The 27,539-nt window shown below is 47.2% G+C and overlaps 1 protein-coding gene across 1 annotated transcript in view; it reads right to left on the reverse strand.

Annotated features, from left to right (window-relative positions):
- EEFSEC (eukaryotic elongation factor, selenocysteine-tRNA specific) overlaps positions 1–27,539 on the reverse strand; it is a 221,934-nt gene that overhangs the window by 21,515 nt on the left and 172,880 nt on the right. The window contains exon 5 of the mRNA XM_037070271.1: positions 23,539–23,695. Coding sequence (XP_036926166.1) covers positions 23,539–23,695 — 157 coding nt within the window. The remainder of the gene's footprint in view (positions 1–23,538; positions 23,696–27,539) is intronic.

The following is a 27,539-nucleotide window of genomic DNA, read 5'->3' on the forward strand; positions in this document are numbered from 1 at the left end:
GCTCTGGGCACACTTCCTCCTCCTCTGCCATGTGTTTTGGCTCTTGGCTACAGTCTACCTTTGGCAGGTGCAAGGCCTCAGGTCATGCTGTTGTCTGTGTTCACAGCAGGCCAGCTGGCACCCCAGTCCCAGAAGAATCATCTCAAGGACTTGGAGTTTGAAGGAGGCTTTCTGATTTGAGACCTTGGATTCCTCTCCTCTAGCAGCCCATGAGGCCAACCTGCCAGGGTCTTTATTCTTTGTAACAACCTAGGAGAGTGCTGGGACTCCCATTTTAGAGAGGAAGAAACTGAGACTCCAGGCCCTTATCTAAGGTCACTCAGGAAGTGGTCTCACAGAGACACATACTCAGGCCTGTCTCTGATGGCTTCTCCTCTCCTGAGGAGGTTGTGATCCAAGTCCCACAGCAGGCTCAGATGCAAGTTAACCCCACTGAGCTCTTCCACTGCTCAACCCTACCCCTGGGCCAAGCCACAGGGCTTTTACACAGACTTCTCCTGGCCACCTGAGTGAACTTGCTGCAATGTTACTTCCTAAAAAGTGCTCTAGGTTCCACCCAGGCTTCATGGAGCTCCCCTCTCTCTATGAGACCTGCCCTTCTCTTCTGCAGCATTCATCTGTCTGGAAGCATATGCTATTGTGGGACTGACTATCCCTTTTGTAGAGCTCCAGGAGGGCAGACACTGAGCAATTTCTCTTGTCATTGAGCCCCCAGACTAAATCAAGGGTAGGTGAATAACCTGTGAATAAGCAAGCATCAGGCTCCAGAGTCTGGTGGTGGGGGTGACTTCTCCAATGTCTGAACTGGTCATGGGCTGGTTCCTAAAGGTAAAGGCTGACATTGCTCAGGTCACTATCACTCAGGCTTGCCTGATCAGAACTTCACCCTAGCCTTGGAGATCAAATCTTGCATTGCCTGGGATGAGACCCAGCCCCAGAGGCCAGTTTCCAGCAACCAGCAATCCCTTTTCTAACAACAATAAGAACCAGCACTCAGGAAGAAGACAAACTACACACCAGGCATCCACCAGGTGCTCCCATGTCCTGACTCCAGATTTGTGAAATGACCATGTTGGGGGTGGGGGAAGGGGTCCATTAGAACCTACAGCTGTCAGACTCTAAGTTTCAAATGGAAGTGGCCTCTAGCAGAAGTTGAACAGAACAAACCAGAAGCCCAATTTCTGATTAAATGCCCAAGTTTCCCTTCACTCTCAACAAGAGTCAATAAGAACCTCCAACTTTACTTTGCCTGGGAGGCTGAAAAGATTCCTACAAAGTGTGGATATTTAGGGCCAATCCTAGTCCTCCAAGAAATCAGGTAGAGCACAAGCTTCTAAAAAAATCCAACAATAGCATGCCCCAGTTGGTAAGAAATGGTAGGTGGGGAAAGGCAGGTGTTTGTGGGGTGAGGGCAGAGGAGAAGCTGGCAGATGTATAAATGGGCACTGCTACCTGGCCAGTCCTCATTCTGTCCACAGATACTCACACTCTAGGGCCAGACAATCACACTCCTGGTGCTCACCTAGAGAAACGTTCTGATACTGCTCTGCAGAGGAGAAAGTGGAAACCACTCACCTGTCCTCAGTCAGGTAACAGGTGCACAAACTGGTGCATGCAGACTATGGGATAACATATAGCAGTCAAATGAGTCAACTAAAACTGTTGACTAGAACATCAAGTTCTAAAACAAAAACAGCAAGTGTTCCAAAAATACTTGATTCATGCGAGACCAAATATGTAAACACTTAAAACACATATAAGCCATCAACACTGTTATGTAGGGCACAAAAGTATGTATGGGCATGAAGCCCCCAACTTAGGGGAGTGGATGTTATCTCCAGGGAAATACGGAGCAGGGTTCCCTTTATTAGCAAAATTCTTTTTCTTAAAGACAGAAAGAAGAGAGAGAAAGGATGTGAAAGATTTGAAGCATGACATATGTGTTTGATCTTGCTGGTACCAGAGTTGTCTATTCTGTTCTGTATGGCCAAAAACAATTTTTATTTTATTTTAATTATTTAATTAATTAAATAAAATATTAATTAAAAGGAGAAATAAGTGTAAGGGACACAAGATGCAGGCCACCAGCTGTGTTCCGGGCAGTCCTTGCCTAAGCACATGCATGCTCAGAGCCTCAGTTTCTTCATTTGTCCACTGGGGATAATGACACCAGCTCCAGACAGCTGTCATGAGAGCTGGTTGTGCTAATGTGAGCCCAACACCTGAAATGTCTGTGACTGAGAACCCAACTGGTCACGCCTACTATCACAAGAGGCCAGTTATCCTCCTTGCTCCTTATAAACACTAGTCTGAGAAGTGTAGAAAAACCATAGACTCACTCATGGGATACCCAGGGAAACAATGCAGAATCAAAGTGCTGTGACAGAAGAGCAGTGGGTACACCATGGGGACAACTGATGGGGCTCAACTTCATTTACAGTCAGGTAAAGGTTCCTGAAGGAAGCTGTGACCCCGAAAAGATACTTCCTTAGTCCTCATTTTCCCTTTTGTTCATAAACTGACTTTTAAATAGGTCTCAGGCCATGGCCTATTTTGGCTGCCAGGGCACCTACTTCCAGACAGCCTCTCCTGGGGGCTCCATTCTCACTGTGGTCACAATGAGAAGCCCCTGGCACCAACCTACGTGGATGACATGGAACCATCCCAGGGTGAGGTTGGCAGGCAGATGGTTTCTATCCATTGCGCTGTATTTATGTTAATTGCAGATATTTTTAACATATTGTGTTACTCCATCTATCTTTGTGAACGGTCAGTCTTGTAAAATTCTTTTGATGATGTTATTTTTTCTTGCCTAGCTTCATCATCTGCAATTATTTATAATATCATTGTCTTTGTTTCAAACACTGGGTATAAACATTGTTGTAACAGTTCTTCAATGGGGTTCATATAATTTTTACAATTGCTTTGAAATGCTTCGATGGCCAAAGAGGGAGGAGTTTGGTCATTTGGAGGAAAAAATGCACCCCAAAGTGCTTTCTGCTCTTGGTAAAAGGTCCTCCTCTGTCAGAACGGCTTCCAGGAGAGGCCCTGTCAAGGGTGATCCCTTCCAGAAAGCTGGGGCAGCCTTGCAGGGTAGGGGTTTGGCAGTAGCTAGCTGGCGGCTGGATTAGGTTTCAGAGTGCCTTTCCCATAGATATTGACACAAAATTCACAAAGGCCATTGTCAGAGTAAGATGCCAGTGAGAAAGATGGATGGCTTGTAATAATTTTTATTGAGGTTTTTCTGAATTCTCAACTTTCACCCCTCACCTCTTTTCAACTCTTTTCTCCCAACTCTGTTTACTAGAATCTCCTTGGCGGCCAGCTGGTGTGCTGTGAGGGACAGAAATGCCCATGATGGTGTGGGGAGAGTCCACCCTCACCTCAGGGTCACAGGGCCCATAGTTGCTCCTGATGAAGCCAGCTTTGGTTTTCTCTGTCCAGGGAAGGTTAGCTATTGGAGAAGTTGGTTGTTGGAGTAGGGCCAGCCTGCAATTGGGCCATAGCTGGCCTGGTGTTTGGGGAAAAGAGAGAGGGTTACCTGAGCCTCCTGCCCCTGTACTTGCTTTCCTATGCTCACTGTGTATTATCAGGGACTCCCATGGGCAGTTTGCCAGCCCCTCTGATCACCAGCACCATCATCCGCCTCAAACACAACTCAGATCCTGACTTCCTCCACCCATACACCCTCAAGTAGTTCTCTAATGCCTAGAAGTGAGACCCTGCCAGTCTACCTCCCAGCCTTGCACCAAGTCCCCTTGCCTTACTCTGTGCCTCCCAGGTGGCTCGATATGCCAGCTAGCCTGCCTGCCTTCCTTGGATGGTGACAGGCCCTCAGGATGTAGGGGTACGCAGACCTGTGAACCCACTGTCCTCAGAGAACTCACAGGTTGTCCTTGAGTCTAACACTGTCCCTGTCTTCAGATGTCTTACAGATGGTCCTAGAGTCTAGCAAAGGATGGCTCATACTTCAGGTTCTAAGAAGTCCCCTAATCCTTGGCCTTCTCTTGCAGTGTCTCAGATGGACCTCTTTTACACAGTCCTGATCAGAGGTGGGTGATGGAGCTGCCTACTTGTGACATAGCCATACTGCCTGAGGACTAAGTGATCGAGGACAGGCCCCGAGTCTGGTCTCTGGGTTCAGTACTTAGCATGGGCCCATGTGCAGAGGGGTTTGCATTGGGTGAAAAAGAGTGTCCTGATGCCTCTGGACCAGAGCTGTGGACATTGCGGTGGACAAAGGGCCACCTTGATAGCAGTGCCTCCCACTTGCAAAGGGGTTAGGGAGATAAAATTTACACCTTGGGGACCCAAAGGTCAGGATCCAAGAGATACTCAGACTGCAGGGTGGGAGCTCGAGGTGAGGAATTATGGCAGGCATATATAAACATGCCAGACCCTCTTCTACACATACTTGTTTCTTCTCATTTTCTTTAAAGAAACTTGGATAAGGCAAAATAGTTGATCTCATTAATTACCAAAGAAATGCAAGTAAAAACATCGAGTTGCTATTTTTCATGTATCAACTTAGCTAGGACAAATAACAGAAGGCCCAGCCCATGCTGGTGACATGGTAGCAAAATAGATGCTGTCAACAGTACTGATGGGAGTATCAAATAATGTGATACTTTTAGAAATCATTTTCTCAGGAGTTTTGTAGAACTTTAAAAATGTTTATAGCATTTAAAAAAAAAAAAAAGAACAATTTGAAGAGATCCAAGATGGTGGCAGAGTCTCAGGACCAAACTGGAATCACAGCTAAATTATAGAACACTAGCTGGAGAGAAGCCTTATAACCAAGAACTTATTGAAGAAACCACATCACCACAATGAGACTGGTAGGAAGAGTGGAGGTGCAAGAGGGCTGACAGGGCTCCCATGGGTGGCAGCTAATGTTCCAGAGTGACAGTTCAGCATTCAGGGGGGTTCCCCGTGAGTAATGTGGGATCCAAACCTCAAGCTGGGATCCCCAGCTTAGAGCAACAGAATTGAGAAAGGAACCCAAATAACATCTGGCTGTGAAAAGCAGCAGGGTTTCTGTCTGTCAGGGAGAGACAGTTAGAGACACAGAGAGCCTCTTAAAGAGCCAAGCCACAGAATTTCATTTGCAGCCACTTACCCTGGGCTCCAGAAAAGGGAGGGCAGTGTGCACTAGAGCTGCGAGATAGTCTGGGATTGGTGGCTTTGGGAAGAGAGCTGAAAGGTCAGCAGACAGGATCCCTGTGCTGAGTCATTACCCATCCGCAGAAGCCATCTTTCTTGGGCAGAGCACTCCCCTGCAGGTGGCATCAGCCTAAGAGGAAGCAATACCCCCATCTACAGGAATCCCTCTGGCCCCACTTTGCAGAGCTTAAGCTGGGCTGCAGAGGAGTACAGATAAAGGCAATTTCAGTATTTCGTTTAACAGAAAGCCTGCAGGCAAAGGCAAATCTCTGGGAGCCCTGAGACTTCAGCTGACCTTCCCTAGGCCCAGTGTTGATAAAAGTCAGCCTTGGTGCACAGCCTGGTTCTTTCTGCATACATCTAGGCCCAGCAGAGGGAGACAAGCTGTGGATCACTGATAGCTCCAAATAGGTTGCTCAGGGCCAGTCACAGGCAGCTTATGACATAGGGCTGCCCCAGAGTCTTTGAAGATCTACCTAATATATAGAAACAAACACAAAGGCAGCCAAAATAGGAAGACAAAGAAACAGTCCCAAAATAAAAGAACAAGAGAATTCTCCAGAAGAACTAAATGAAATTGGAGGCAAATAACTGATCAGATATAGAGTTTAGAGTAATGATTATAAGGATACTCAACAGCATGAAGAAAGACATAGATACCATAAAAAAGGACCAGTCAGAAATAAAGAATGCAATACCTGAAATAAATAATATATAGTAGCTTAGATGAAGAAGAGGATCAAATCAGCTAATTGGAAGACAAGGTAGAAAAAAAAAACCCAAGCAGAGCAGCAAAAAAAAAAAAAAAAAAAGAATTTTAAAAAATGAGGAGAGTTTAAGAAGCCTTTGGGGCAATATGAAGCATAACAACATCCACATCATGGGGATACCAGAAGGAGAAACAAGCAAGTAAGGGATTGAGAACCTATTTGAAGAAAAATTGACCAAAAATTTCCAATGAAATAGAGACAGACCCATAAATAAGAGCAGGTTGACAGCTACTGGGGTGGGGGTTAGGGAGAAGGAAAGATCAAGCAAAAAGGAAAAAGGACTCATGGACATGGACAACAGTGTGGTGATTGTGAGGGGGTGAGGGGGATAGATGGTAATAAAAAATACAACTAAAAAAAGGACAATTCAACTTTTGATAATATTTAGATAGAATTATGTGCACAAAGATGTTCCCAGCAATGTTATCTATGATAGAGAGAAGTTGGAAACACCTAAACGTGCAACAGATGTCCATGGTACAGCCTAGGGAGATGACTACAACATAGCTCAGCTCTACGGGCACCAGCTCTATGTTGGGTACTGCGCTAGTGGGTAGGTGCTTTTACATCTCACTGCATATTTAGATCTCACAGCCCCCATGAAGGGCACACCCTTCTCCCCATCCTAAAGATGAGGAACTAGGACCTGGAAGGATCTAGTCACTCACTCAAGGTTATAGATCTGGTAAGTTTTGGGGCTGAGGTTTGAATGTAGCTCTGTCTGAGGCCAGAGCCCAAGCTCTTAACACTGCACCTGAAGATTACAGCATAAAACAAAAAAGGAGGACAAAATTGTACAATTACAGTAATTGGAAAGAATCAAACATAAAATTATAACCTCTAGGCTACATAAAAAGACTGCAGAGAAAAGACAGAAGTGAAAATATTAATGATTGGACTATAGGAGATATTTTTCCCTTCTTTTTATTTTTCTTTAACATGCAAATTTCATTGAATGAGGTTATATTACTTTAGGTTATTAAAGTCTGTGATTTTTTTCAAACCATGTAAAACATCCCATTTGGAAGCAGCTGCCTGGTGTCAGGCCTTGACCCCTGTGCAGGAAGGTAGTCCTACTGAGACAGGTAGAAGCCTTCTTTCCCCAAGTGACAGTTAGCCACAACTGTTAGCCTGCAGAGTCAGGGTCCCACCAAAAGCTTGGGAACAGAATAATAACCTGTTCTTGCTACTGCTTCTAAGGGGGACTCTCTCAAATTTCCCCAGACTCATGACTATTGCCTACTCTGCTGAGACTTCTGAGACCTGGATAGGCCACAGGCAAATTCTGACATTCTTAATGCTTTTGATTTCACACATCAGTGGGCCAGGGCTGATGAAAATGAATGAATTTATCCTTGCCATCAGACCAATCACCATGACTGGAGAAAGAGAAGGTTTGTAACAGTTAAAGGGACAGGGGTCCTTCCTAGCTCACCATGTGTACAGCATGGGGCCTGCTGTGAAGGGCCCTGAGGACAGAGGGAGACTCAACTAGGACCCTCAGACTAGAGAAGCTCACTTCTTGAGGAGGCTCCCAGGGAGATAGGTGAGAGACCACAGCAATCGTGGTTTCAGGAAAAGAGGTTGGCCCACAGTGCTAAGGGTCCCTGCAGAAGGTACCTCCCACTCTCTTTGAGGATGAGCAAAGTCTTGAGGCTGAGGGGTGAAGGGAAGACCACTCCAGCAGTGAGAAAAGCCTGGCATAATCACTGGGCACGTCTGCTAGCAGCAAATATCTGTATTTCTGCTACTTCTTGCAATAGCCCCTGGCTTTCCTTGGGCAACAGAGGATGAAGCAGGGGTCACCTTTGGGTCCAGGAGCAGCCACAAGCCAGGCTGCCCTGTGTGTGCCCACAGCCTTGGTTTGGAGATGGGCATGGGGCACTGGCTACTGGGACTACTGGGAGACAGATTCCTTCTCACCTAGATTTGCAGCTGGGAAGAGCATCCATGATGGAATCTGGGTAGGGGCAGCAACTGGAGAAGGAAAGGGCTGAAACTGGAGTATACTGGTTAAAGTCCTCCAATCTAAGAGTTAGGCTATGCCTGAACACAGCGTCACTAATGGACTTCTTCAGTTACATGGGTTGATAGAATTAAAGCTTCAGTAGTCTATTCCTCAATCCCACCTGGTTTAGTGCAAGGTGATGGTCCAGAGCATCACAGGGACATGCTCACACATATGGCCCTGCAGGAGGCAAGTGAGGACAGAGGACTGGAGGTGGCATCTGAGCAGAACCCAGAGGATCCAGCAGAGGCAACAGAAGGAAGGACACTGCTGCAGGCCCATGCAGGGCTGAAGGGCAGCATGTGGGTCAGAGGGACAGAGAGGGCAGGAGCTGCAGACCAGGGAGGTAGATGGCTGAGTGGGAAGGAGCTAAATATTACGATAATGAGCCTGAACTCTGCTCCAGACTAGAGGAAATGGTCACGGCAGACCCCATGACGAGTGGGTCTGCGCCCACAGTGAGGGGATTATAGGCCAGGGACTAGTAAATCAGAAGCTTTGAAGACTGGCAGAAGTACATGCTTACCCAACGATCAGATGCTGGCAAAGGTAATCTGAGAGTCTGGACATTTACCAGTCCCCAGAGACACACAGACATAAACTTCTTACCCTATGCTTCATTCTCAAATGACAGCCTGCAGCCTCCATGCACAGAAAAGAAACTCAAACTTACTGAACATTTATAAGGAGCCAGACACTTTATAAACATTTTCCTACTTACTCATCTTAATCATGAAGGAAAGGAATGCTCCCCTTTTTCATACTGGAAAACTGAGGTCCAGGGCAGGGCATTCCTGTAACCACCCCAGTGGTGGGGTTAAGCTGAAAATGGAACTTCTGGAATTTGTGTTGGGCCCTGAACTCAGGACATACAGAGCAGATGGACAAGAGTGTAAACTGTAGAAGTGGGGAGCAGAGCATTAAGAGCAAGGACTAGGCAGCCAGATGGCTTGGGTTCCAATCTCAGCACTGGGGTTCAACAGCTGTGTGACTTTGGGCATGTTCCTTTACCTCTCTGTGCTTGTCTCCTCCATTGTAAAACGGCAATTTCAATAGCTGCAATTATGATAGCATCTTCCGGCAGGTTTGTTGTGAAAATTAAATGACATATGTAAAATACAGAATAGTGCATGGCACATAATAACTATGTAATTATAGTTATTAATATATGAAAAACAATTGTAATTTTTTATTTCTAACCCTGATCATTGGGTCACAAATACTGAAGAAATTCACACTGTTTGACCAACATTTGTCATACCTTTATTAGTGTGTATTTATTGAGCCCCTACTGCTACCAGGCACTGTGGCAGGGTCTCCCCAAGTTCCTATAGGAATCTATGTGAGGGTAAGGAAGTATCATCTATCAGTAGACGGAATGGCTCAGATTCAAAGCCTGAGGCATGAGAAAGATACATGAAAGTTCAAAGATGATTTTGTGAGCTGTGTGACCATAAGGGAGGACCCAGTGTGAGTCAGGTCACTGTAGCAGGGTTGCCAATCTGTGACCCAGGGTGGCTATGAATGTGGCCTAACACAAAATCTTAAATTTACTTAAAGCCTTTTTTTGGCTCATCAGTTTTCGTTAGTGTTTGTATATTTAATGTGTGGCACAAAACAACTCCTCTTCCAGTGTGGCCCAGAGAGGCCAAAATGTTAGACACCCCTACAAGGGAAGATGCAGCATGAGCTGGTTGGATAGTATGCCATGTCTTTAAGACTAAAACAATGTTGTCACTGACTAATTGTCTTCTCTGCCTCAGACTCTGAGCCAGGCACTTCACACATGGCTTCAGGCTGTTCTCTCAACCACCTTTTAAAAAATTGTTTTTTAAATTTAATTCTTGTTCAAGTACAGCTTTCTGTCTTATATTCCCAACCCTGCCCGCCCCGGCCCCATGCTCCCCACCTCCCTCCCATTTCCGCCCCCCACCCTTAGTTATTGTCCATGTGTCCTTTATACTTGTTCATGTGAGTCCACCCCCTTTTCCCCTACGATTCTCTCCCCTCAACCACCTTTTGAAGAGCAAGCATTGGTCCTCTCCTACAGACTAGACTGAAGCCAAGAGAGGTAGAGTGGCTGCTCCAAGACTCATAGCTATTAATGAAGGAGGCAGATTTAAACTCACTCCTGCCCCTGATCTCTTTTTGCCCCTACCAAGTGACATCTGAAAAAGTCCTGGAAGGAGATGTGATCAAAAGTCCTCTACAATGTCACAGCAGTGGGGAGACTGTGGCATTTTCCCCCCAGATTTTTAAGCTTTCTCTCTAATGTAACCATGCAACTTTTATAATGAGCGACTGGTTTAAGATAAACACATGGCAACTGCATATTTCTGGTTACTCCTCACCCAGCTGAATGGACAGCCAGTAGTCAGACAGTCTGCTCTACCGGGAGAGCTCCCTAGGGACATACAGGCAGTGACCCTGACTGTTGAGCCCTAAATAAACAAACACTGGGCCAGCTAGAAGCCATCATCCCCAACTCACTAGCAGGCAGCAGCAGCACACTTGGCGAAGGACTGGGGACCCATGTGAGCCACGGACAGGAGCTGCCTGAGCAAGACAGTGGCCACCTGCAGCTCTCTAAGTGCCATCTAAACTTAGCTGGGTCTGTGGCCTGGTGAGAAGGCCCCCAGGTAGGATGAGGGCAAGAGCACGATGAGCCTAGAACCCACATGTAAAGAGTGCCAGATTCTCTCTACCATCCTATCCTGCCTGAATCCAGGTATCTTGGACTTCTATACTCCACTGGGGTTTTACATTCAGACAAAGTGCAGTCCAAACTCATATCCTCCTCCACTGCACAGCTATGTGACCTGTGCAGAGCCTCACTGAGACATCTGTACAGTGGAGACCACATGAAGTGCTATTTACAAAATCCTCCGCCTGGGTTGGTTCTATAACGGCTCCTATTGGTGTAGTGACCAGTATTATTGTTATTATCACCCCCTCACCTCCTCCTCTGCAGGTGTGACAGATCAGGAGGAGTACAACTCAGAGGCTGGATTGAGCAGAAACTACAGTAGCAGCAGCAGCAGCAAACCCTGGGTGAGCCCTGACATCACCAGGCACAGTTCTAGGTGCCTGCATGCATAGCTTTTTTCATCCCAACCACAGTCTCTTTCATGGAGGGCTGCTTGTGCAGTGTGACCCAGAGTCAGAGGGTAAGACCTGGGGCAGGTGATTTAATATACAGATAGTTTGCAACTCAGAGGGCTAGTGCAAGAAGTACATAACTTAATTTAGGGAAGGCATCAAGGACAGAGTCTGGCAAGCAGCAATGACTGAACCAGTCTGTGCTTCACCTTGCCCTCTTGTCTCAGGCTCTCCTGAGCTCCAGCATTTGGCTAGCGAGAGATTTTCCTTGGCCAGCCATATACATCCTGCACACTTGCCCCACTGTTAATAACTATAACTACCAAGGCTGTATGAACACATGTGAAATGTTTCTGTTAATGAGGTGAATTCAAAGTGTGGAAGAACTGATGCACATGAGGTTCTTGTTCCTTGTATGTGTCTTTGAAGGCTTTGGGGTTTTGGGGCACATGACCCCCATAGTCCAGAGCACCAGGTATCTTTATTAAGACACAAGAGCTGGCAGAACTGCCCAAACCTACATTGTTCTGCGAGAAGATGTGGGTTGGCTTCTGGTTTCTGGGATTTTCCTTCAGATATTTCCTTCAGATATTAAGACTGCTGGTCAGTTGCTATACTTGAAGGTTTTCTGGAGAGACAGTACTTAGCTAATCTCAAAAATTTCACTTACTACTTCCTGAAATGTTAAAACAGATAGTTTACTCTGATTATTTAGGCAGTGTAAATTATATGAAAAAACAAAATTTCCCTAAAATCACAAACTGGTAAAACATTGGAAAGTTTTAGAGATTTCTACACAAAGACAGGTACGGTATTTCCCAAAGAAGTTCCATCTAACTTGTAAGAATCCAGATAATGGTTCTGCATTCCCAGCACACACCAAGCTGAAAAAATCCTCTCCTACTCCTTAAGGCTTCTGGGTTCAGAGCTCAGAGGCCTCCTGCCATCCCAGTACCCAGAGAATATCACAGAAAAGAAGCCCCCAGGGATGAAGTTTTTAGGCACAGTGCTGTGCACCCCCCCATGCTAAAGCAGTTCTGGAGTTCAGCCTGAGTGGGCTGTAACTGATGCCTCCTGGGGACCTGCCCTGCTGGTCAGGAGGCAGCAAGAGAAGGCCTGGGGTGAAGGCTATCTGAGATGCCCCCTCCTCACCCTTCCTTATGCTCTACCCAATAGGCACTGAGTAACTGCAGCCCACCCACCCCACCCCTGACCTGCTCTCCATCTTTCTACTACCCCAGTCTCTTGGCCTTCAAGGAAGAGCTTTCTGACTATTCCCCTCCCTTCATACCACCCATCACAGCTTCCACCCTCTACTTAGAACAGTGGTTCTCAACTGGGACTATTCTGACCTCCAGGAAAATGTCTAGAGAAGTATTCTGTTGTCACAATTGGAGAGAGTGTATGGAGGGTGGTTGTTACTGGCACCCAATGAGCAGAGACTGGACATGCTGCTAACCAGCCTTCAGTGCACAGGACAGCCCCCACCACAAGAAATAAGCCAGCCCCAAATGTCAGTTATGGAGAGGCTGAAAAACTCTGACCTGACAAATGTCAGCCAGACACCAATTATGGGGTTCGGGGCCTCAGGACTGAGGATGGAATTGAAGAGGAACATTAGGAGGAGGATTCCCAGGTGCTCAACTGTGGTTGATTCATGTAAGATTTTGTTTAGATAAAAAGTTCCATTGCTTTAAAACAGTTCCAAAATCACCATTTTAAACACACAAAACTAAATGAGTTAGTAACTTAAAAATCATTTACAACAATGTCTTACATATTATAATAAGCAATAAATATGCCATACTCTTTCTAGCCTCTGAGTGTTACAATAACTGTTTCCCCTGTCCTGAATGTCTTTCCTCCCCTTTCTCTCTACCTGAGAAAACCCTCTCACCTTCAAGGCCAGTTAAAGCCTTACTGTGTTCTACTCTACTCTGGAAGGGAATGGTCACTCCATCCTCCCTGTCCAGATGGCCTATAGGGGGCTAACAGTGCTTGTTACCTTCTGTAGTTATCTCTAACCAACTGGTGTTTCCCTGAGCAGGGGCAGAAACCAATTCTCTCTGTGTTTAGTCCTGACTGGAGCAAAGTTGGGGTGGGGAGAACACTGAAGGCTTTGGGAAGTAGTAGCTTCTTCCTCCACAGGCCCTAGCTTTGCCCCATGGAACTTTGGGGAGGGGATGGATACCCCTGAATAGGGACCCACAGAGCCAGCTCTACCTCACTGCTGCCAGACCAGGGTCTTAACCATGACTTCCAAAGGGACCTCATAGTGCCCTCCTCTGCACAGGCCACAGAGGCCTCACATGTGGGGACCAATACCCTGAACTCCCTTCACACCAGCTATCCTTGGCCCATGGGCTGTCCCCATCTCCTTATTGACCCTCCTAACCACCACCTTAACCAGTGATCAAATCTACATCACCTACATTGGGCGAATGGACATCACATGTATCCTAAGTGATGGACTAAGGACACGAGATCGCCCCTGTGGGGTTCCTTCTACACATGTACAATAGAACCTAGTCATAGAGAAACACTAGAAAGATTCCAAGAGCATGTTTGGAAAACAACCCATGTAGAATCCAAAAAAATGTCAACATCATGAAACGAGGAGACATGAGAACCAAATGCAGGGTGTGTGATTTTTCAATGAATCCTCCATCAGGAAAACAAGTTTTAAAAGACATTATTGGGACAATTGGGGAAATCAGAAAATGGACTGTATCTTAGGCCATATCATGTTGATGTTAAATTTCTCAAGTGATAATTGTATGGTGGTCAAAGAGGAGAATGACCTAGACCTTAGGGGGCACATGTTGAAGTATGCTGGCATAACTGAGTTGCACACCTAACATTTCAATAGTTTAGCACACATAGATAAAGTAAATGTGACAAAGTATTAACAATTGTGAAATCTAAGGTTCAACAGACTGTTCTTTCTACTTTTCTGTATGGGAGGATATAAAAAATAAAAAATATTAAAAAAAGAAAAAAAAAAGTTGGGAGGAAAAACCCTCAAAACAACCCATCTTACAGATGGGGAAACCAAGGCTCACAAAGGTTAATGTTCTATCCAGGCCATGGCAGGGTGGCTCAGTTAGGTTGAGTACTGTCCCATACACCAAAAGGTTGTGGTTACAATCCTTGGTCAGCTGCCCTGGTAAATAAAAGACCTGCCCCCTTACAACCTAACAGGTGTGCCAAGACAAAGAAATATGGCCCAAGTGAAAGAACAGATCAGAACTCCTGAAAGAGAACTAAGTGATGAGGAGATAGCCAACCTATCTGATGGAGAGTTCAAAGCCCTGGTAATCAAAATGCTCACAGAACTGATTGACCTTGGTCAGTTAAATTCATTCTTCATTTTAAAATGAAAGAACAAATGAAGGATACCAAAAGTGAAATAAAGCAAAATATTCAGGGAACCAACAGTGACATGAAGGAAACCAGGACTCAAATCAACAATTTGGAACAAAAGGAAGAAGTAAACATCCAACTGGGACAGAATGAAGATACAAGAATTCAAAAAAATGAAGAGAAGCTTAGGAACCACTGGGACAACTCGAAATGTTCCGATATCTGAATTATAGGGGTGTCAGAAGGAGAAGAACAGCAGCAAAAAATTGAAAACTTATTTCCACAAAAAATGAAGGAAAACTTCCCCAATCTGGTAAGGGAAATAGACTTCCAGGAAATCTAAGAAGCTCAGAGAGTCCCAAAGAAGTTGGACCCAAAGAGGAACACACCAAGGCACATCATCACTAAGTTACCCAAGACTAAAGAGAGAATCTTAAAAGCAGCAAGAGGAAAGGAAAGAGCTCCCATAACACTGTCAGCTGATTTCTCAAAAGAAACCTTGCAGGCAAGAAGGGGCTGGAAAAAAGTATTCCAAGCCTTGACCAAGTCATGAAAGGCAAGGGCCTGAGTAATCCAAGATTACTCTATCCAGCAAAGCTATCACTTAGAATGGAGGGGCAGATCAAGTGCTTCTCAGATAAGGTCAAGTTAAAGGAGTTCATCATCACCAAGCCCTTATTATATGAAATGTTAAAGGGACTTATCTAAGAAATAGAAGAAGATCGAAAACTAAGAACAGTATAATGACAACAAACTCACAACTATCAACAAATGAACCTTAAGAAAAACAATGAAAACAAAAACTAAGTAAACACCTAGAACAGGAACAGAATCAGAGAAATGGACATCACATGGAGAAATTTCAGTGGGGAGGGGGCAGGCAGGAATAGGGGCAAAATGGTACAGGGAAGAAGAAGCATAATTGGTAGGCATCAAATAGACAGGGAGAGATAAAAATGGCATAGGAAACAGAGGACTCAAAGAACTTATAGGTACAATCCATGGACATGAACTAAGGCAGGGGCATGCTGGAGGACTGGAGGGTGGAGGATGGATGGGGGATGAAGGGGAAAAATTGGGAAAACTGTAATAGCATAACCAATAAAGTATACTTTAAAAAATCCCTAGTCAGGGTGTGTATGGGAGGCAACCATCAATGTTCCTCTCTCACATGGATGTTTCTCTCTCCCCTCCACCCTCATTTCCTCTATCTAAAATCAATACACATGTCCTCAGGTAAGGATTAAAAAAAATTCCAGGATTCCACCCCATGTCTGGCAGACTCTGAAGCTCAAGTTATTTGAAAGTACCCTGTTTCCAACCTCCCACAGCAGGCAGAAAATGCTGAGTGGTACACCCCCAGCCCTGCCAACATCTTTCAATAAAAGTCAATATGGTTCCTGGCAGCCAGCTAAGAACTCAGATAAAATCCCAAGGACAGGTTGCCCAAACAGAGTATACAGTTACAACTGACTGGGTGGGTGGGTGCAAGAGAATACATTTTTAAAGAAAAGAAAACCAATTTCATTTCAAACCCCATAGAGAACATGTAGCCTAAGAGCCCTTGTCCCAGGGCCTATTTATGGGAATACAACACCCACAATCTCAGGGCTCCTGTGGGCCCTCCATTTGACAACACGATGAGTTTTATGTAATTCTCTTTGCTGGATTTTCCAGAAGCCTCTCTGCTGAATGATATCCACCAGAGAGGCCCAGCTCCTCCTGGGGCCTTTGTGGTCCACTGGGCCAGTTATCTAGCTCCTCAGAGCCTCAGTGTGCCTTTCAGGAAAATGCGAAGATATAGCAGGAGCAGGAGCAGGAGACTGCATGTCAAGGACATGGTATTAGCAGGCCAAGCCCAGTAGTCCACATTTGAGAACTGGAAGATTTCATGTAAAAATAGTTTCCCAGTCTCTCTTGAAAAACTGGAGATGTGATCACACTCTGGCCATGTTGCTGCCCCACACAACATCCACTTGGAAGTGAATGGTGGCTGTCCACTGGAATGGGGTGGTCTGAGCCAGTTGCCTGTCTGGAAGGGCTGTGCTTCTAGGCACCAGCACACAGCAAGTAGATCAAGTCATTTTTGTACACAAGCCTGTTACAGGCTCTCCAAAAGCTCCTCTCTGCATTTGGGATAGGGACAAACATCTTTCTTCAGCTTACTAGGCCCCATGTTGTGGCTCCTGTCAGTCTGAGGCCCCATTATCTGCTAGCTCCCTGGGCCCAGCTGTCCCTGATGGGTGTTGATCTTTTCTGCCTCAGAGCTCTGCTCAGACTGCTCCTTTGCCTGCAGGGCTCCTACTCATTCTCTAAGGCTGGGTGCGAAACTAATGCCTGGGGAAGCCTTTCTTTCCCTTGACTCAGTCAGGGTTGTGCTATAAACTCTCCTGGCACTTCACACATTCCCTGCTCAGTTTGATGTCGTTTGCCAAAATACAAATCTTGAGATATGGTGTGCTGACCATCCATCTTCTCAACTGCTAGGGGCTGAATTATGTCCCTTCTCAAATCCCTATGTTGAAATCCTACCTCTTATACCTCAGATGTAACTGTATTTGGAGACAGGACCTTTCAAGAGGTAATTAGGTGAAATGAGATCACTAGAGTGGGCCTAATCCAGTAGGATTAGTGTCCTTATAAGATGAGGAGATTAAGACAAACACACATACACACAAACAAGTAGGACCATGTGAGAACACAAGGAGAAGACAACCATCTACAAACCAAGGAGAGACACCTCAGGATAAACCTCAGTGGGCACATGCTACCCCAGGTGAGGATGTGTGTCTGGTGGGTGAAAACAATGCACAACCCTAGCCACTATTTATAGACCCCCTACACCAGGAAGGATACGGTGGGCGGGGCTTATGATTATGTGATCTAAGCCTAACTCCCTCCCTGGAAATCAGAATTACTCATCCCATGTTAGCACTGAAGGGCTAAAGCTCTGAGTGGGAAATGACCTGCTGAGATCACAAAGGGCTGTGGCAGAGTGAGGGTCATGACTGGAGGCCAATGACTCTGGAGGCTCCTGACTCTGGAGGCCAACCCCTGTGCTGAGTTGGGTGATCATCCAAGGAATTGGGTCAGCCCTGGCCTGGCCTGCCAACCCTTTAAAACCAATGCCAGGCACAGTAATGCAGAAGGGGTGGTGCTGCCCTGCTGAGTGCTCAAGCCAAGACAGGGCCCAGGGTTCTCTTTCCACAGCCAAGGTCCAGGACCTCCATTCCCTGGCTGAGGCTCCATTTCCCCTGGCACCTTAAGGGTCCAATAAACAGCTGACGAAAGACAGATAAATGGAGGCTTGAGACACCTCTGTGACTCCTGGCACACAAAAGTGCTGCTGTATATACCCACTGTTTTGGTTCAAGGGCTCTGAAGTGGACTGTCTGAACCTGAGTCCTATGAAAGAGGGCTGAAAGGCCTCTGACAGTAGAACTAGATGGCAACACCTCTGTGTCCCTTGCTTCTGGTGGCCACTGCACCATACTCCTGGGGACTGAAGAGGCAGACAGAGACTCTGGGTTCTTACTAGTTGCGTAGCTGTGAGCAAGGGTCTCGGTTTCTTTCCCTGCAGAATTGGACAAAGTGGATTAAACAGAGGTATTCCCCCCCTTCCCAGCCCAGGCCTCTTCCTCACACAGCACTGCTCTAGGCAATGCTGCAGGGCCAGAGAGGGCCACCAGACACCTCCACGGAGGAGGGCATCTGGACTGGGCTTAAGGAATGGTAAGGGTGAGAGTAATGAGGCCCTAGGAGAGGGCAAAGTGAGAATTCCCACATCCATGGTATAGGCACAAAAAATGGAGCTCAGTGCAGGCAGCTGGGGCTGGACCTGCACTCCTCATCCCATGGCCTTTCCCATTGGACATAGGGTTCTAGAGAACATCACATATCTGATGCCAGCCTTCTCCACATGTGTCCTTCTCCCCTTCTCTCCCAATCCCTGCTTGGATAGCACATCCTTTGGGAAGTTTTCCCTGACTCTTCCTCAAGATGGCCACTCTCCCTATCCTGTTCCTGGCCATGTGCCCCTATGGAAACCTGCCATGCCCTGTGCCTTCATGTCTCCCAAAGGGAGGTACCTTGGGGCAGGACTCTATCAGAAATGATTTTGGCATCCCTAGCCCTGCACTGGCGTTTGCTGAGTTAGATGGACTGGTGCCCTCTCCTTTAAAGTCGTCTTTAAAGAACTAGAGCCCCCAAAGCCAGTTATCAGCAGACAGCTGTGTTGAATAAGTCTAATGACACTGGTGCCTGCCTGAGTTGGAGGAATTTCTGGGAAGGCCCACAGCACACCAAGCACCAGGCTTCTTGTCCCCCATAGGCCTGGGCTCATCCATTTGTTCATTCCAGTCTGTTCCACTGAACTCCTTCGCTTATTCATTTGTGTAAGCAACATTTCTGATTCCATGGAAAACCACCCTCATTGTTTTGACAGACTATGGCCAGGATGGTACACTGAGCCCGGAACCCCTTGTTCGTGGGCTTAGGGGGCGGAAGCTGAAGCCAGGAGGCCTAGGGACTCTCCTCAGAACACCTTTTGGAGGTGAGCAGGTGCTGGCTCTCCTGATGTCCAGCCACTCTCCCAGGGACCACATGGCAGCCTCCCTGTTTCATCAACAGTGACCTCACAGGCCCTCTGCTCAAGGGCCTGCCAAGCAGAATGACCACACAATTCCCTTCTCCTAAACAGCCCAAGTGACAGAGCTGCACTTTCCAACCATATAGCCAATCCTGTGCATGGGAAACCAAGGCTGAGGGAGAGAATCAGACAGGTGTTTTGGACTCAAATTCCAGCTCTGATGCTTACTTGTATGGACATGAGCAAGTTATACTGCTTATCCTCCAAGCCATGGTTTCCTCATCTGTGAACTGGGGATATTCCAAGTGGTGGGGTTATAAGTAACAGCCAACCTTTCTGAGAGCTTCCTAGGGCCCTTCTCTGACTGCTGTCATGGCTCTTGAGTATTGGTTCCTGAAAAGCAGTATATAGAAGTTCCTTCTGGGTTATTACTGGAAGTACAATTCCTTTTATTTAATAACAAGAAACTTTATTGAATTACAAATCTTAAAATGTACCACAATTTAAATGGAAGTGCAATTCTACAGATTATTTTCCTCATCTGTCTAGAGTCCATTAAATTGTGATTAGTAGTTATTAAAATATTATTAAAGATCATGAAAATTTGATGACCCTAAATGAAAGTTAGCAGGATCCATGTCAAGGTTTGATTAAGAATACAGCCACACCACACAAGTTCCTGGCACACAGGTGAATTCTCAGTAGGTGGGGCCGGAGGGCCCACGAATATGATGAGGCCATGGCTATGGCTCCCAATGGCTGTGGGTCTCAATCACTGCTGCTCTGGCTTTTCTGAAGTGAGTGTCAGCCTGCAGCTCTGTGACATGGTCACCAATGAGGGCCAGTGATGCCCATCACATCAGTAGTCTTTGGGGCCTAGAATTTTCCAGTGACAAGGCTGCAAGCCCTGTGTGTACTATGTTATCCTAACTGGAGTGTTAATGCAGACTGTACACAGCTCCCCACCCCCAAATTCCCTGGTCCTGGAGCACCTTGTGAGAGATGGACCACTTGCCATGAATTTGGGCCACTTGAAAAGCTTGCTGCATTCTATCAAGGCACACATAACAACCTATTGGTCATTTTAGGGTTATAGGCAGTGTTTCAGAAGATGAAATTATGTGCATATGTTCGCCATCGCACCTAGCGTCAATAAGCAGTGACTCATAGCTATCAAAAGTAACAATTCCATTCATCTTCTCTGGGTGGATTTTATGAAAGAGGTTGTTTCCTCTGCACAGTGGGATGTGCAGGGCTGGCAGGAGCTATTGTCCCAGCCCACCATCCAGGCTGCCTCTCATAGTAGGAACTAGTGCCTGGGGCACTGACACAGAATGGAGGGTGGGAGTGCTGGCCAGGGTAAGCCATATAGCCCAGGCTAGGCCACTGTGCCTTATCAGCTTCTCAGCAAGGGGGTGTCCAACTGTATGTGTGCCCCCTGGTACAGTGCTGAGCTTTCTGAAGCCCTGGTAGCTTACTAGAGGCTGACTGGGGAGGGCAGGTGCTGCATACCCAGAAATATTGTGAGCAAGAAATACACTCCTCTGCTCCCCAGGTCCCACCTTGAGGTACAGATAACAAGACCCGGCTCTGACATAAAGCACCTGGCACTGAAGCAGCACTTAGGAAGCACAGTGATATGATGACATGTGCAGGAGTAAGGTTTGTTTGGAGAAACCTTATCTGCCTGGCAAAGTCCTCCAACTACTCTCTACCAGCACTGTTATCCAGAGTGTCCTAAGTCATCTCAAAGAGCCTCCCAGCCTCACAGAGGCAAGTTCATTGAGGAGAACAGTTACATAAAATGTGCTTTTCAACCTTGAGGTTCCCTAAGACTTTCTGGGAAGGCTCCTTGGGTGTCAGAATGAGCTATCCTTCAAGCTACTCTAATTTCCAAGAGTATCTTCTGGGGAAGCAATAGGCCAGGAAGCAAGTATCAGGACTCTTGTCTCTCAGGCCTGTGTACAGCTCCTAAAACACTATTTGCATATTACATTTCAGCTTCCACTCCTGAATCCAAGGCCCATGTGTCCTTCCTGAAATTCAGGCAGGAGTCATTATGGGTCAAACCCAGGGAAAGGCATGTTTTATTTGATTCAGACAAATTAGTTTTTAATCAGAAAGTTTTTTTATAGAAATTAAATCAGATAATATTTGATCCCTAGGCCTATATTCCCATATAGCAACTGTTGGCTGGACCAGTCCTAACCACTCACTATCACCTACCACCTGGCCTCTTAAACACCTGCTTAGACCTGCCAGCATCTGGTCTTGACACCAAGGTCTTGACACAGAGGTAGAGGATGGAGAGAGCTTCTGAGCTTGGAGGTCAGGGGGCAAATGGAAGGATACCCAGAGGGCTCTCTAGTCTGCCTTCTCCAGCTGGGTCACCCTGAAGAGCCAGCAGGGAGGCCGGTAAGCTGTGTTTGAATCCAGCTGCATCCAGGAGCCAAGGGCTGGGACAGGCCCCCTGAACCACTCCCTTCTCTAGGGAACCTTAAACTGTGTAGCAGCACAACCCTAGGCTTTTCTACCTCAGCACTCCAAACTTGCAGCCACAATGGTCTGTCCTCCTCCACCTGGCACTGGATGGCTTGGATTTACTGAGGAGTCCTTCACAATTAAGGCACTTCAAAAAGGTTAAAAGTAATTCTTTATGGGAGGAATCAGCAGGAAAAGACAAGCAGGAGGTGGGGGTGTGCAGTGGGGTCAGGTGAGATGAAGGAATCTGACCAGTTAGTTATATTTAATTAAAAGCTTAAAAGCCACAAATGGGAAGCAGACCTATTAAACAGACAACATTGACTTAACAAAGGAATGTAAACTTGAGTTGACTGAAGCAGTTTCACCATGTCTCCCCTCCCTTCCAGCACCCAGGGCTCCCAAACAAGCTTCCTCCTGTTTCTTCCTGTTCCAGGAATACCCCCAACTCTGAGTTTGCCTTGTGCCATTCTTCTGGGAGAATGGGAGCTAAGGGAAAGGTCAGCATGATCCTATCTACCTCAAAAGAATCAAAGAGACATGCCCTCCCCTCTGTTTGTACCAGCAGAGCCCCAAGCAACCTGGGGAAGAGGCAAGTGCTCTGAGGCGCAGCCCCTCCCTTCAGGCAGCTCTGCTCTTGCCCTCTCAACATCCTGAACCCTCCCTTCCCAGAGAGCTCCTAAAGGTGCTGGCCCAGGGCCCTGGGCATTGAGGCCTGGACAGTGCTTGGCTCATTCCCTATGTGTGATCCCCTGGATCCCAAAACAGGACACTGGGGGCCTCAATTTGGCTGAGATGAATACTGGAGCAGCTAAGCACTGAATTGGGTAGGACAGGTGCTTGAAACTCAGTGTCAGGGCTATAGGCTCACAAGGGTGTGTAGAAGGATTCTCCCCATAGTGTGATAAAGCTCAGTCCCACCTTGACAAGGCCTCAGGGCACAGTCAAACAGCAAAGCTAAGTGTGCAGAGAAGCAGGCCTCTGGTGACCAGAAGCTTTAGGAAGGATGTGAGAGGCAAGGCTCCAGCCAGGCTTTAGGGAGAGTAGAGGTGCTGGCTTGGCCTGGTGAGTTGCCAGGGATCAAGGAATCCTACTTCCTAGCTGAGGCCAGAGTAACACACTATCTGGAGATTTTACTCAAAAAACTACCCACACATCTCCACACTCATGCCACTCCTGCTCAATGTCCTGTCCTCACACACCAAGCTCATCCTCATCTCATGGTCTTCTTACTTGTCTCCCTCCCTCTCTGCAGCATGTTCTTCCCCAGGTATTTATGTAGGTTCTTCCCTTACTTTAGTTAGGCCTCCACTCCACTGCGACCTCTTCAGAGAGGTCTTCTCTGATTGCCCTGTCCAGACAGCACACTCTGTAATTCCCTCCCTAATTTATTTTTCCTCAGTCTATCCTGAGGATTCTCCCGTCTATCCTATGTAACCATGCCTATTCCCTCCCATGACCATAGTACTATGTCTGGTATGCAGTAGGATGTCAGGAAAATGGGTGTGGAAAAAGTGTGAGTGACGGAAGGGCTGGTAGAGTTAAAGAAATCCAACAGCTCTATTTCCAGTAGCAAACACACACCCTTAACCCCACCATGGACAAGGCCCAACTCAGACCAAGCATAGGCTCAGCAGAGGCTGCTGGTCTTAAAAGGAAGCAGCAACTCACATTTTGGGAAATCCTACCGGCTTACCAAGGCAGTGGTCTCAATCACCAACTCTCCCCCTCCAAACCACCTGTCAGATCAGTATTATTATCCCTACTTCACAGAGAAGCCATGTGATATATCCAATGTCACCCCACATTGTCACAGTAAAATAAGAACTCACATTCAGACCTTGACCCTGGCTCAAACCAGATGATGACTCACCGGTCTCCTCCAGATTGCAAACTGGTTTTCGAGCCACAAACTAGTGGGACCAGAGGCCACAGTGGACAGAGCTCTACACATTAGCACAGACAGGCCTAGAACCCTGAGCCAAGGGGTACTGTCAGGGCACTGTCTCTGCCATTTGTCCCTGGCCTGCCAGCACCTGAGAGCAAGAGAAAATAACCATACTCACCAGGAATGTGGATCTTAAACTTGCCACTTTGGCCGAAGGAGCTGTCGATGATCCCCAGCTCCCCAGTGGACAGCTGCACCTTGAGCCCCACAAATTGCTGGATGTTGGTCTCCTTTTTGAATAGGGAGCGGCCGATCACACTGTAGTTGTCTATTACCTGTTCCCACACACCCAGCCCCAGAGAGAAAGAATCAGTATGCACCAATAAAGGCTAAAGCCAAGGCCCACCACACCTCCCAGGTGATCAGTGCATTTTACGGATAATGGAAGGCACTGAAACCATCATGATGGCTGGCCCACTGTCATCATCACCACCCACCACCACCAATACCTACAGAGGATAGGCTGTGTGTCAGGCAGCTGTGAACGCTTCATGTGGATCGATACACTTAGCCCCATGGCAGCAACACGAGGGAGACACTTTCTCCATTTTACAGATGTGGAAATAGGCTCAGCAGAATTAGGCTATCTGTCTAAGGTCACAGAGCTCATAGGGCAGAGGTAGCTGAGAACCCAAAGCCACCCTGACTACATTTACTTCTGTGTGGCTACCATACCATGCCTGCCCCCCAGCACTAGCCTAATGACAGCTAGTGGCACCCTCCTCATTAAAGTTTTACTGAACACTGTAGGCTGAGAGCCTATCTACTCCTGAGCCTGCATCCAGGCTTACCAGAACCCTCCTTACCTTCTTTCTCATTTCCCCTCCCATGAAGAGCCTCTGAGAAGCTGGTCTCTAGAGCCTCCCTACTACATGTACTGTATTTTTACCCAGAAACCCTCTTCATGGCCTGGCCTATAATTTATCCCTCAATCCCATTTCCCCTTCTCTGTGATGCCCTCTGTCTCTATCTCAGCCAAAGTCCCCTCTCCCTCAGCTCCCAAGTGTTTATGCTAGGCCCTCTGCTGCAGAGCTCACACCCCCTTGTATCTTGGTGGAGGCTCGCAATGAGAGGAGGAACATACATGCGTATGAAAGTCAGCTACGAACAGCCCTAATTTCATCATGAGCTGATCTTGGACCTTCTCCCCAAGGGACTGAGTGTGGGAAAAGTTGAAGTGTTACTTTCCCACTCAAAGCTCAGATACTCCCTTCAGGGAAGGAGGTATAGCAAGAAGACTCCAACCAGGTGGCCTCCCTGTCCTGTTCAGCTCCTTTCCAGGATCCACACCAGAAAGCTGCTTAGCCTCTGTGTGAAAAAGAAGAGATGTGTGTTTGTACACATTTTAAAGACCAGACCTTCCCCTACATGACCTTAGCAGGGCTGACAAAATTTCTTTCTGCAATTTGCTGCTCTTTGGACCAGGGCCTATGCTTTACCTGGCCTCTGTCACACTGGGTCCTGCATAAGGGCCACATGAGGAACTGTTCTCCAGGCCCAATGCACAGGCCTTGGGTCTTTCTGGAGAAGGGGTCTGGTTCAAGCAGGTGCTGGCACAGGCAATAGCATGGAGGCCACAGGTGTTGTCAGTAGTGGGCTCTGCTGCCTCCACAGGGCTCCCTTAAGAAACTCCTGGGAACCCCTGTGAGTTGGGCTGTGCTCAGCTTCAGAAACATCTTGCTTCTGCCCAAGACTCATCTAAGGGCCACAGATGGATTATTCTGAAGAGAAGAAGTTATCCCATTTACCCTAAAAGCCTTTTTGAAAAACATCCTATTCTATTTGATTTGTAGAGCCAGATAAAAGGTACCCGCATTCCTCCTTTCCCAGGTGATGGATGAATTGGATACAAATAATGATAAGAATAATCATTTCTACTTGCACAGCCCTTCATAATTCACCAATCTCACTCCCACACCTGAACTCCTCCTCATCCTCTGGACTTGGCTCCAGCAGAGCAACCCTTGCAGGCTGGGGCCAATGTGGGCTCTGCCCTTCCTCTCTGCCCTGCCTTGTTTGTCAGCACTGCTGCTCCTACTGCAGCTGCTGGGTGAACTGAAAGCAGATGGTTCCTTGCACTTGCAGGACAGCAGAGTCAGAACAGATATCACCAGCCCCAAATGCTTTCCCAGTTTTCCCAGATCCCAGAACCCCAGCACCCTGGGAGGCAGGGCCCACCCACTCACATTCAGCAGTCCAGAAAGGTACAATAGGTGTCTAAGACCCAATGGCTCATTCCACATTCCTCATGACTGAAGGCACTCATTGCCCTTTCCTGTCCTCAGCTCATCCTCTGCTGTTGAAGAGAAAGAGAACCCCTCAGAGTCCCTCAGCCCCTCATCCCCCAGAGTCCTTTAGCCTCTAGGAGCCCTTCAGTCCTTCATAGTCCCTCAATCCTTAGTGTACCTTGGCCCTTCATAGCCCCTCAACCCCTCAACCCTTAGTGTCCCTCAGCTACTCAGTCCTCAGAACCCCTCAGTCCCCCAATCCTCAGAGCCTTTCAGAGCCCCTCAGTCCCTCAATATTCAGAGTCCCTCAGCCTATGCTCGCCAAGGCATTAGGGGGCTCCCTGACCTATCAAGCACCTTTGTCTACAAGGGTTTCCATTCCTACTTCAGAGAGAATGGAGCTGAGCTCAGAAACAAGACCTAAGTGGGCTGCAGCCACCCGAGTCAGAGGCACAGCAGAAATGCAAACTCATGTCTGCTGGGCCTTTGCAAAGTAGAGCAAGACCACAGCTGACTCATGCCAAGCTGGAGAAGTGGAAGCTGGCTGAGACGTAAGACCTTCCCTGCCACCGCAGCTGGCTGAGATATGAAAAAGAACAGTGCTTGCACAAGGAGCTTCCACCCTACTTAGAGAACTGCCTTCTAAAGACACTAGTGGGACCAAACAAGCAACAGAAGCAGGTGTTACCTCAGAGAGCATTCACAGTACTATTCTGCCTTTCTTCCACTGAGAGCCTGCCATGTACATGGAATGTAGTTGAGAACAAATCAAAGGTCCTGCCTCAAGGGATTCATGCATGTCCTAAGGAAAGATGATGTTTACAGCCCCCTCTGTCCCACTGTGTGTGGATCGTGCATGGCAGAGACAGGGTGCCCCATCTCTGTGCCAGCTCCTAGTGTCCAGCAAGGGTCCTAGTTAAGGACTTCATGCCTGCAGTGTCCCCAGAGGCTATGGCTCACTGCACCCTGTTCCCTTACTCCACCCCATTCCTCTGCAATTCATTAGCCTGTCTCTGTCTTCAGAGTGTGGAGCATTCCTTGACATATGTCATACCTTTATGTGTTACTCTTCATTGCTCCCAACCAGAATACAAGGTCCATAAATGCAGAAACATGACTCTCTGATCCACGATGTGTTCTCTCACTGGATGCTCCCTGAATGCAGAAGTAAATCCCAAATGCACCTCACATGGTTGCTGGGACATGTGCAGTGCTTGCTCCTGTCTGTGGTCTTTCCTTTTTTAATAGCTTCATTAAGGCACAACTGACATACAATGGCATGTACATATTTAAGGTACATAATTTGGTAAGTTAGGGTATGTGTACATACTCATGAAACTATCACCACAATCAAGCTACTGAACATATCTACCACATTCCAAACTTCCTCGTATCCCTTTATCACATTTCCCTCCCTCCCTCAGACCCTCCCATCCTCTTTCCAGCTCAGTTTGGGCAGACCTTCCTTCAGGTGGCTTTCCCCATGAAAGGCTCCTCCTGCCCTGAGAGTTTGGTAGTTCTGTCTCATCATGGCAGTTCTATCTCATCACTGACAGCTGGCTTGTCAGTCTCCCTCACCAGACAGATTGGGAGTTCTGTCTGAATAGTACTCACGCTGAGCCATGGAAGTTCCCAGGAAATATACACATGCTATGGCAGTAAGGAGTGAGAGATGTACGAGAGAAGGTGGCTCTTGGCTCTTTGGGGATAAAAGTACATCATTTAGGACATGTCATTGGCAGATGTGCTCAGCAAAGAGTAAGCCAGCCCACCCATCCTGGGCCTAGCTGTCTCACACACCCAATGCTGGTCTCAGGCTGAAACACACACTGCCTATTGGTTGGTCTTCCCATGGCCTGGCACTGGGCTTCCTGGTAACCAGAGCCCTGGG

This window comes from Sturnira hondurensis, unplaced genomic scaffold (assembly GCF_014824575.4).
Source record: "Sturnira hondurensis isolate 20B ecotype Veracruz unplaced genomic scaffold, ASM1482457v3 Scaffold0001304, whole genome shotgun sequence".
Taxonomy (NCBI): domain Eukaryota; kingdom Metazoa; phylum Chordata; class Mammalia; order Chiroptera; family Phyllostomidae; genus Sturnira; species Sturnira hondurensis.